At 42.2% G+C, this 11,317-nt stretch overlaps 1 protein-coding gene across 1 annotated transcript; it reads right to left on the bottom strand.

The window, feature by feature from the left end:
- Positions 1-6,632: 6,632 nt before the first annotated feature.
- Positions 6,633-10,958, bottom strand: LOC132454106 (dynein axonemal light chain 4). The gene is made up of 4 exons (XM_060047282.1): positions 10,823-10,958; positions 10,219-10,308; positions 9,397-9,480; positions 6,633-8,222 (listed from the first exon to the last, which is right to left on the bottom strand). Exons 2-4 carry the CDS (start codon positions 10,288-10,290, stop codon positions 8,058-8,060), a joined length of 321 nt encoding a protein of 106 aa, XP_059903265.1. The 5' UTR covers positions 10,291-10,308; positions 10,823-10,958; the 3' UTR covers positions 6,633-8,057.
- Positions 10,959-11,317: the final 359 nt, after the last annotated feature.

Raw genomic sequence — 11,317 nt, forward strand, 5'->3', positions numbered from 1 at the left:
CTGTCCTCTCTGTTCATCCCGCTGTCTGTCTGTCTCTGTTCATCCCTCTGTCTGTCTGTCTGTCTGTCTGTCTGTCTGTCTGTCTGTCTGTCTGTCTGTCTGTCTGGGTCTGATGGACAATCCTGATGGACTATAAACTAATCACGATCTGATTGGACAGGAGGAGGTTGAAATGGCACATGCTTGAGAAACATGATCATGATGGGTCTCTGCTCGTCTCCACCCCGGCCTTCCTCTCGCCGACATGTCCCACCTGTGTTTGTTCCAGAGAGCCTGTGGGGAGGGACTGCAGGCGGAGCTTCCCTAACGATGATCAGCCTCACCTGTGCAATGTTGGCCCACAGTCAGGTGCCTCTCTGGCTCCCTGGAGCAACAGCCTTGTTTTGGCTTCTAGTTCCTGTTGGGGATCTTGTATTTTAGTTCTCACTGCTGTGCTTTGTATTTAGTTTGATGTTATTTCGGTAGCCGGTCCTACGGCACTCAATGTGGACGGCCCAGTGGTTTCCTCTCTTTTGTTGTGTTGAGACAGATCACCCCTTTTGCCTTTCGGTTTGTTACGTCTCATGGGTTTGAGCCGCTCCAGACAGGGGCTGTAACACCGCTGGTTGTAAACAACACGGTCCCCCCGTCCCCTTACTTAACACTACTTTCCACCAAACACGCAGAGTGCATGGTTTGTCACAGACTGTTGTCTCTTTTTCCTTGTTCCTCAAACCCGTCCCTATCTCTCACTCCTCTTTTCACCTACAGCAGCTACCTGGGTTTTAAAATGGTTCAGTCTTTTACAGGGTTGGAAAGTTCAGGCTTTGTTTGCAGCAATAATGTCAGTTGGACCAAGGATTCAAAATAGAGGTTGCCTTGCCTTTTTATACTAACATGAAACCCTCTGTGCACAGAAGGATACAGATGCTTAAACAGACACACACGCACGCACGCACGCACGCACGCACGCACGCACGCACGCACGCACGCACGCACGCACGCACGCACACACACACGCACGCACACAATGACACATTCATATTGGAATGGACACGCACGCCTGTGGTTGGTCTGCATGGACCTACACTTTTTCACACACTTGCCTGTGCTTTGATATGCATGACCTATGCACGTACACACACACACATACGCACGGACGCGCACACGCACTCACATACGCACGCATGCACACAATGACACATTCATATTGGAATGGATTTCAACTTTTCTTAATTATAGCAGTCCCCGCAGCAGTTGGTGAATGAAACATGAAACTCTCCTTTAATGTGATTCTGTCCTCTTTTGACCTTCCCTTCATGTCAATTTTTCTTTTTCTTTTGCACTCTAATTCTCCCTCTCCTTTTCTATGCTGCTGTCCACTGAATCTCTTTTGCCCCCTCTTTGTCATTCACTTTCGCACCGACTCTCTCTCTCTCGCTCGCTCTCTCTCCCCCTCATTTCTTCAGCTCGCTCAACCACTTCAGATTTTTTTTTCAAAACACATACAACAAATCAATCATACATACACACACATACACATACACACGCACTCGCACAAAAACTCAAACAAACGTACAAACACACCCACAATCGCATTGAACAGCACTCACACACACGCACACATACAACATCACTCACACACTCAGTGGCAAAAACATTCAGGGACAGACACATCCCTGAGGTTGTTGCTAGGAGACGACAGCTACCTGTGGACTGATGGGGGCACTGTCTCAGCACCGCGCCGGCCAGACGTCATCTCAGGATCACTCAATGTCTCTTGGTGATTCATGGCTGTGCCACTGCTGCTTTCAACACCCAGTGAAACCCAGAAAGGTTAAGGTTTTTGATGAAGGGATTTTACATTTATTTGACCAGGAAGTCAAACCTCTCCTCTAGGAGACCTGCCAAATAAAGTAAGTTATGCAAGTTTAGAGATAAAGAGAGGATTCCTAGTCTCAGAAAAGTGTAGCCGCATTTGAGTGTTTCACTCCCAAATGTGTGCATTAACCGATGTAAGTTGCTTTGGATAAAAGCGTCTGCTAGATGTGCTAATGGTAATTGTAATTAAATTCCCTATGTCAAAAGCACATTTGTAAGCAACATCCCTACCCTAATAATAAGTCTAAATTCACTGTAAGCCCCTGAGGTTTAATCTTTATCTCGCATGCTCCTCGGTTAAGACTGAGAAGACCACTGTATCGGAGCTCTGCTTCACAGCATCCCTGATCGAAGACTCTCCCCGTCAGCCCCATAACGTTGTTTGGGATGGAATATGACCTATTTATTGTTATTATCAAATGCCACTGGCTTGCGTTGTTAGTGTGACTCTGCAAGTCTTTGAATGAATATTTAACTTAGTCAGGAGGACCAAGCTTGAAAGTGGGGAGATATAAAGAGCATCAGCAGTAAATAATGAATGGGAGCCAGCCTGGGGGGGGCGGGGGGGGGGACACACTGTGTTGCTTCTGAGAACAATCTCTGTAACAGAGAGAGCTGCACACTGACACCAACTGCCTCGCCTCCCTGCAACTGTTGACAGGGGGTTTATGAGGAAATTAATAATGAAGGCAGCAATTGTATTTCTATGTGAGAGTGCATGAGAGAGTATGTGTTTGTGTGTTCTGTTCGTTTTGTCACAGGGCAGGCTGACCAGTGGGGTCACAGTGTTTTGAGTAAACATGATTTCAACATCATCTTTACTTAAATCGCTCAGCAGATACTTTTATCCAGAGCGACTTGCAGTGAATTGAGATACATGTCAGTACAACACAGTCTCACTCCCTACTCGTCAAATGTGTGACGCATGGCCAAGGATCCCTGACGTCAATTTCCGACGAAAAATGGGTACCTTTTTCGTCGTTTTTCAACGCCAGATAGACATTCATGTTAATCCCTCACCGTCGGATATAGACGAAAGGAAATCAATGTCTATCAACGGTGATGCCGTCACGTTATGCAACTATTGTCGATTGATTTGTTTGACAGATTCACCATTAAACGTGTTTCTGATGACATTTCTAGCGAGAAATTTACTTTTTCCTTGAATAATCTTCAGTCAGTGAATGTGTATGATCTTTATTAATCTTTAGTTATTAGGAAGATTTAATCGTCTCGCTCGCATGTCACACCAAGTCAATTTCCTGTATGTGTGAATATACTTGGCCATTAAAAGAATTCTGATTCTGATTCTGATTCTGATGTTTCAACGACGTCAGGTTGCTAGGGACGCTGCTTTCGCTAAACTAGCAGCTCACGTGTTTCCTGCGTTTGTGTTATTAAACCGTTACTTTATGTAACTTTTAATGATATTGTAATAACCACAGGCGAGGTATTGAGCGAAGTAAGCTTGATAACAGGTTTATTGGATTCCACAATCGGACAGGCAGGCACAGCTCCACCGGAAAACTACAACAATCAAAACTCCCGCCCGGAAGGAAACCCCCAGAACCCCCTCTCAGAAGGCCCGCCCCTTCCTCCCAAACCCTGTGACGTGAAACACGTTTATCTGAGAGCCAACCCAGTCGCCAAAAGCATACGTTGACAGTGTACGTTTTCGTGAACACTGGATTACGTCGCATTTCAACATAAAATAGCGTGTTAGCACACATATACACACACACGCACGCACACACACACACACACACACACACACACACACACACACACACACACACACACACACACACACACACACACACACACACACACACACACACACACACACACACACACACACACACACATGCATTTCGCTGCTAAAACAACAACTTGGGCTGCTTCTAGGACATTTTGGGTGGATTTTGAACGGTATGTGGGCAGGACGTTTTTTGCAGGCAGGACCTGGCAACCCTGCGCTGTTGCCCGAGGTGCAGAAATGCTCCGGAACAGATCTGGATCCACCATGGCCAAAATAATTGTCATGAATAGCATGAATAGATTCATGCATTATCATTCAACTTGAACATGTGTTTTTACAGTATAGAGTGGTGGAGGGATGACGTATGTTGGCCAACCCGGAAGTGAGCGTCGACCTGGGTTTCCCTTGACAAAAAGCCAACGGGTTTTTCCATTGGATTTTGGATTATTGCAGAAAAATTAGCATCTTTGAAGCACCTCCACAAAAACTGAAAATAAATAAATAAATAAAAATAACTGTGCTCCAAAGAACGAAATGTAAACCAATGCATTCTGAATGGGAGTGTTTCTCCGATTTTTCCATGCTACACAGAACGAAATGTAAACCCATGCAAATAAAGACTTCATGGTCATAATAATTTAAATATCATTATTCTCCTCAGTGTGTAGGGTGGTATTCTATTTTTTTCAACGGGGCTGCATCGAGTCACTTGACCGTCATGGTTGCTATGGTGGTTGCTATCGACCAGCCCCTCTAATCCTTACATGGCTCTAAAAAACCACGCTGCAAAGGAGCTGCCGTCCATTGTGTTGTTTTTGTCGTAAACTGGGTCCGATGGTTAAAAAATAGACAGATATTCCAAGGTATCCTTAAAAGGCAGCTTGGATGTTTATATTTTCTGCAGTTTAGACTTCTTCTATAACCTATTTTTGAAAGCAAAACACCAAGCTCAATGATTTAACGAGGCAGGGTTATTTGAAACAATTTATTAAATATATATTTGTGAGAGGTCATTCCTTCTCCTGAGTTTGCTTCCTATTTATGTCTAGTGTACAACCCTACTGTCCACAAGCATCACCCCCCCCCCCCCCCTCCCCATATGGATTTGGAGAATTGTTGCCACGTCCCAGTGGTGGAGGTATCATATATATGAAAGAGGGCATTCAATTATACTAATGATCAATTAGGAGGCCGAAGTGATGCAATAGGTGACTGGGTCGACAACATTTAAGTAAACTGTACTTTGAGGTCTCTTATATATCAAAGGGGGTCTCAAAGGACGCATATGCTTCAACCTGTGGCTCCAGCCCTACAGGAAATGACTCAGCAAGTGCTCCATCTCGTTGCACCTGCACCCAGCGGCTCGCTTGCAAGATTTTGGCCTGAAGTTCTTCCCAGACCTACACCCTAGCCATCCAACACGCTTATCTGAGAATCAGGCTTCTCTTTAATAATGACAAAAAGTTACGAGAGAAATACACATTAACTTTTTGTTATCTCATAAGCGGCGTGGTGCCGGCTCCTTTTGACCTTTTGACCCCAGACTTCTGGGGGAATAGCTGAATCAATTCATTAGTCAATCAGAAGCATGTAAATGTCTTCCCGGTGGCGTAAGAGGGCGAACAAGGTGTCCTTCAACATCTACGCTTCCAGGCGATTGCAACGGTGCCACACATGAGCATATTCGAACATGTTTAATGGTAGTAATTAGCTGTCAAAATTGGAGGGCTTAATCAATAATGAGCAGCTATTGATTTGCTTCCCGATAGAAATGTGTGACAAATGACATGTTATTTAGCATCTACACATTGAGCTGAGTCCAATAATACCCAGCATGACACTCTAGCAAATGGTAACATGTATTTTACATGGTACACCTAGGTCTAGGACATGATCTCGGTGTAGCAAGAGGGCGAGCTTGATCTCAGCTTAACGTGTAGATGCTAAATAACATGTAATTTGTCAAAAATCTCCATCGGGAAGCAAATCTATGGCTGGTCATTATTGATAAAGACCTCCAAAATCTACAGCTAATTACTACCCCGAAACATATTCAAATATGATCATGTGTGGCACTGTTGCAATCGCCTCAAAACGTAGATGTTAAAGGACACCTTGTTTGCCCCGTTACGCCACCGGGAAGATATTTTCATACTTCTAATGGATTGATTCATATTTTAAGGTTCTCGGAGTGAGACTTTAAGCGGCTGCAGCAGAAGTGTTGAGACGAAAGATGATATCAAGACATTTATAGAATATTCCCATTCACATTATGATTCTTCGTCATAACATCCAACCAAACATCCTTTACAGTCACCGAGCGAGGATTATGAAAGTCCAGGCCCCCCCTTCCTGCACTCGGGGTCCGACTGGGCCAAGTTTCGGGCAGGAAGGGCCACCCCTTAGTGGCCCTTCCTATAAAGAATGGCTATTCCATAAAATTAGTATGCCTTTAATCATTAAAGGCATACTAATTTTATTTATGCTTTTTCACCATTTTGAAAAGTGCAAATTGTGATTTGATAGTGATAGGTTAAACAATAGTGATGACTGTGAAACAAATAGAATCATCCATAAGCTACTGAATTTCCAATGACTTGAGTTTAAAATGAGGGCATTTTGTTAGCTCATGCCTGGAATTTATCTGACAATAAGTCCTCTTTTTCAAAATAGAGTATTTATTCAATGAGAATGAGCCAGATGCCATGCAATCTTTCTTTCTTAGAGTATAGTTTAATGCCATAAGAAAGCATCACTCTTTTAAACGATCTTGACTAGCAGACAGTATAGCAGGGCTCAATTAGAGTGTTGTGCATTTCTCTGAACAAAATGGCCCTCTGAATGTTTACAAAATATATACTACATCATTGTAATATGAAGGATATTATCATATTATAATAAATATTTTAAAACAAATATCACAATTACCAGAGCAAAAAGCATGTGTTGACTGGTCTGTTTGAAGACAAAGACTGCATTGTAGAAGGCAGGAAGAGAAACGCTGCATCAAACATCTGTTTAAAACACAACTCAAGTTTATTGTATCACCAGAACAGCACGCATACAGGTCTGTTCGCTTGGGTCTGTTAAAACTGGTATGAACGTAAAAGTAAAGCGTAAGAAAAACGTTGACATCAACAACATCAACCATAAGGTTGGGATTATTGTGGATCTGTACACCGGACGAGTCCTGAAACATGTCCTTAACTGAAGGAAACCAGACCCTTGTCTGTAGTGTCTGGGCTGCACACACACAGCCCTTCATCGTATTGAGACCACAGTGTTCAGCGTTGTTCCGTTTTTCACATGTGATCCCCAATCGTTGCATCAAAATATTTACACACATCAAAACTGTGTTGAAAACCTACAAAGTGGGGGGGACTGGGGACGGACAGAGAGAGTCAAAGGAAACAGAGCGTAAAGAAAAACAAAAGTGTAGGGGAGGAAAAACATAAAGGACTATTGCAAAGAACCTTGGGCAGAGAGGAAAGACGTGTCCTTTTTTCTAATTTCTTTTCTTCTTTTTCTTAAAAAATATTGTGTGTGTCCAGCACACACAAACATTCACACGTGCACACACAGTCCCTGAAGAGAAACGTGGTTTAAAAAAAAAATGGACAATGTGGAGAGACCCTGGCCGGATACAGTATTATTGTAACAGAGTAATACGAATGCAATTAAAAAGACGAGAGAGAGAGAGAGAGGTTACAGCATCTGGGATACATGGAGGGAGAGGGTGTGTCTACGGACGGGTGAGGAGCAGAAGGACGTGTCGAATCGGTGGAGTCTCTGAGCGAGAGCATACAGTACTTATTTCAAACACCTGTTTCAAATAAAAATAAAAATAAAACATTTCAAACACCTGTTTCAAATAAAAATAAACAGTTCAAATAAAACCACACGTTCCGAGTGATGGCTGGTACAGCCAAGATGGCCGGTTAATAAGTACACAAGGAAACCGACGCCGCTAACCGCGTGCAAAGTCACTAGCGCATCCCCCACACGAGGGTGGGTGAACCGTTTGCACCTCAAAGAGTTCCGAGATGCAAAAAACGTAAGAAAAATATAAAAACAAATATCTTATAATGTTATCATTCATAAAACGTTATGGCTGTAACTTTAGTTATATTATATGTCACTTAACAATAAAAGCCAACTATACAGTGGAGCCACATCCAGCCTGTGGGACACAGAGGTCCAGGACAGGACGGGATTGGCACCGAACAACCCTTTACATCAGCAGCCCATCGCAGTGTTAATAAATGGATACCATGAAATGAGCCCGCTCTTTTCCCCTTGTTTTATCAGAGTTTCTCCAGATCTACGTCGGGGACTCAGACAACCCGGTGGTTGGAGAGGTGAGGAGGGAAGATGGGTGGAATGATGGGAAGGACGGACGCAATGGAGGACAGGCGGCGTGATGAGAGGAGGGGAGGGGCTAGGAACACTTCCACACGCACACGGCCAGGCTGCCTCCGAAGAACATGTAGAGCAGGTTCTTCACCTCGTGGGTCACCTCGAAGCCAAAGCCCTCGCCGATCACCACGTGCCACGAGCTGCCAAACTTCTTGTCCATGGACTCCTTGATCATCTTCGCCGCACTCTGAGAGAGAGAGAAACGGAAAGAGACCGGAGAGAGACAGGGGGAGGGAGTGAGTGACGTAGAGACATAGAGAGATAGAGAAAGAGACAGACCAGATAGAGACAGGGTGAGTGGTAGTGAGAGAGATAGTGAGAGAGAGCAGCAGAGAAAGAGAGAGAGACCAGATAGAGACAGGAAGAGAGGGAGTGAGAGAGAGAGAGCAACAGAGAGAGAAAGAGAGAGACCAGATAGAGACAGAGAGAGGAAGATAGATAGATAGATAGATAGATAGATAGATAGATAGATAGATAGATAGATAGATAGATAGATAGATAGATAGATAGATAGATAGATAGATAGATAGATAGATAGATAGATAGATAGATAGATAGATAGATAGACATGGCAAGCCGTTTTAACATTCAATCAGTAGGGCTGACTTGTAGTGATTTAGTTTTCAATAGTCAAAATGACCTTTCGATATTTTAAAATGTTGTTTTGACTAGTTGAAATGTTAATTTAAGATAACTGTAAAACAATTTAGACATGATACAAAAATATTTTCCCATTCAAAAATGACATTTCAACTTGTCACAATTGATTTACATTTATGATATCTGTAATTCAAGAACGATTGCAGATATCTATGATGAACATTGCCACTAGTGAGAATTTAATCTATCCATAATTAACATTTTGACTAGTGAGAACCTATTTGTAGAAACCATTAGAATTTCAACCACTCAAACTAACATTATGGATAAGTAGAATTAGAATATAACATGTCCAAATTGTAATTTAGATATCTCATATGTAGTTTGAATAGAAGTCAATGAGAAAAAAATAATAGTAGTAATTGAGTTATAGTTATCTACAATTAACATTTATATTAGTAATAACTGAATTGTTGATATCTTTAATTAGAATTGTTGCTAGTTATTGCTCTAAGATTATGGATATGAAAACCCAACAATCTCTCTATTTGTTACTAGTTAAAAAGCAATTGTTGATATCTACCATTTACAGTCTTTGAATTTAATAGAATAAAGACATTTAGAGAGAGATAGATTTAAATTATTGACCTGAAACTAACTAGTATCCCATGTTCTGCAGAGCTGAAACAGCTGAATTCAGGTGATTCTGGGAACGCACTCATTCAAAATGATGCCAGCCAGCATATTATTTACTCACACACCTCATTGTTTGTTGCAAACTTTTCACAGGCCGTCACACAGAGCTCCATAGTCTCGACCCTCATTTCCTCTGCCATGTCTGTGTGCTGGAGACACAAACACAGTTCATTAACACCCTACCATGTCTAAAACACACATACACACTGAAAGAATAAACCAGGCCTCTGGCAGTTGGCCGGCTGCTTCTTAGGCTGAGTAAAAAGTGACACACTAGTCTGTGTCAGCTGGCACTATACATACGATCAAACAACAATGATAGAAGATGATCCATTTACTATTTGAACTATTGAACTATTACAACAACTGCTATTATGATTAAGTATACATTTTTATTGAATGTGACTGACTCACTACTACAATTGCATGCAATATCAATACAATAAATAATGTACGATAATCAGTGTAAAACCCCTTACCCTTATGATCAATGTAATGCCCATACCTTTATGATCAATGTAACACGCATAGCCTTATGATTAATGTAATACCAATCCCCTGATGACCAATATAACACCCATTTCCCAATGGTTAATGTAACACCCATTTCCCAATGGTCAAAGTAACGACCATAACCTGATGCTAAATTGAACACCCATACCCTGATGATCTACGTAACACCCGTACCCTGATGATCTACGTAACACCCATACCCTGATGATCAACGTAACACCCATACCCTGATGATCAACGTAACACCCATACCCTGATTTGAACTGAACACCATACCCTGATGATCAATGTAACTCCCGTACCCTGATGATCATTATAAAACACCATACCCTTATGATCAATGTAACCCTGATGATCATTTTAAAACACCATACCCTTATGAGAGGAAAGCTGTGGAGTCTCTTGTAGTCTGCCTCTTCCTTCTTCCCCTCCCCTGTCTCAGCCATTCCGACTCGATCCAGCAGCTACACAGAGAAAACAGCACATCTTCACGAAGACAGCAGCACGTATAGCTTAGCTGACGCCTGTTTTTAATAGTACATGCACCAATCAACAACCCTAACCAAACGTATACATGACAGCCATTGAAAGGGACAGAGGAAGATGCATGCGACCCTAGCGTAACTCGATACAGGCTAATGTTTGGTTGCTAAGTTCATTCAATAGTGCTAGCAACGGCTAGCCATAGCAATCCTAGTATTTGTTATAACAGCATAATTGCTGATCTGGTAAGAATGACAAGTACAGCGTTTGCATGGATTATGGTTATAGTTCAATATATATTGAAGAGTTTAATATATGACTAACGTTACGGTTAGTATAATTAGTAATTGTAGCTCGCGTTAGCTAAATATCTTGAGTAGCAACCACTCTTTTCCATTGATGTTTTGTCTACAGTTTATAGATTTGACCAATCTCGTTAACGAAGTAGCGACTCACTTCTTTAATAAATTGAACACAGATACACTCGTTACTTACGCGACGTTTGCTCGACAAAAAGTTATTTCATGTGTAAGAGTCCGGTTGTTAAGGAGACATGTTTTAAACAAACGAGATGCCAGTGAAAGACAGCTCCGCCCCCTTTGCTTATACTGCTCCGCCATTGGCTCAGAGTTTACCGTTGAACTGAGCTGAAGAAGAAACCATGATGTCATCCTACGGTAAGAGAAAGAGGGACAGAGAGACGAAGGGACAGGGCGAGTGATGGAAGGAGTCATACCCAACGATCAACTGAGCCCAACGTTATTGCAAAATTAAGCAGACATGCATGCATCAGAAAGTAAGCTTTCCTCATATGTCTTCGGTTTGATGAGATAAAATCTAATTGATCAAACATTTAGGAATCGAGTTCCAGAGTTATACTTCTGTAGCCAATGGTGGGAGTGGAAAATCACTTTTCTAATCGGCCCACTAAGAGAATCTGACCTAGATGCAGTAAAGGGGTAGCAGCCACAAATCCCCAGGTGTACAAGT

This window comes from Gadus macrocephalus, chromosome 3 (assembly GCF_031168955.1).
Source record: "Gadus macrocephalus chromosome 3, ASM3116895v1".
NCBI classification, from domain to species: Eukaryota; Metazoa; Chordata; class Actinopteri; order Gadiformes; family Gadidae; genus Gadus; species Gadus macrocephalus.

Bases quoted from the DNA above. Each gene is read 5' to 3' on its own strand.
- LOC132454106 (XM_060047282.1), bottom strand. From the start codon at position 10,290: ATGGCTGAGACAGGGGAGGGGAAGAAGGAAGAGGCAGACTACAAGAGA. The intron at 9,481-10,218 runs GTATGGTGTTTT...TTGTGTCTCCAG, and splicing joins ACAGCTTTCCTCTCATAAGG to CACACAGACATGGCAGAGGA. The intron at 8,223-9,396 runs GTGTGTGAGTAA...TCTCTCTCTCAG, and splicing joins AGTTTGCAACAAACAATGAG to AGTGCGGCGAAGATGATCAA.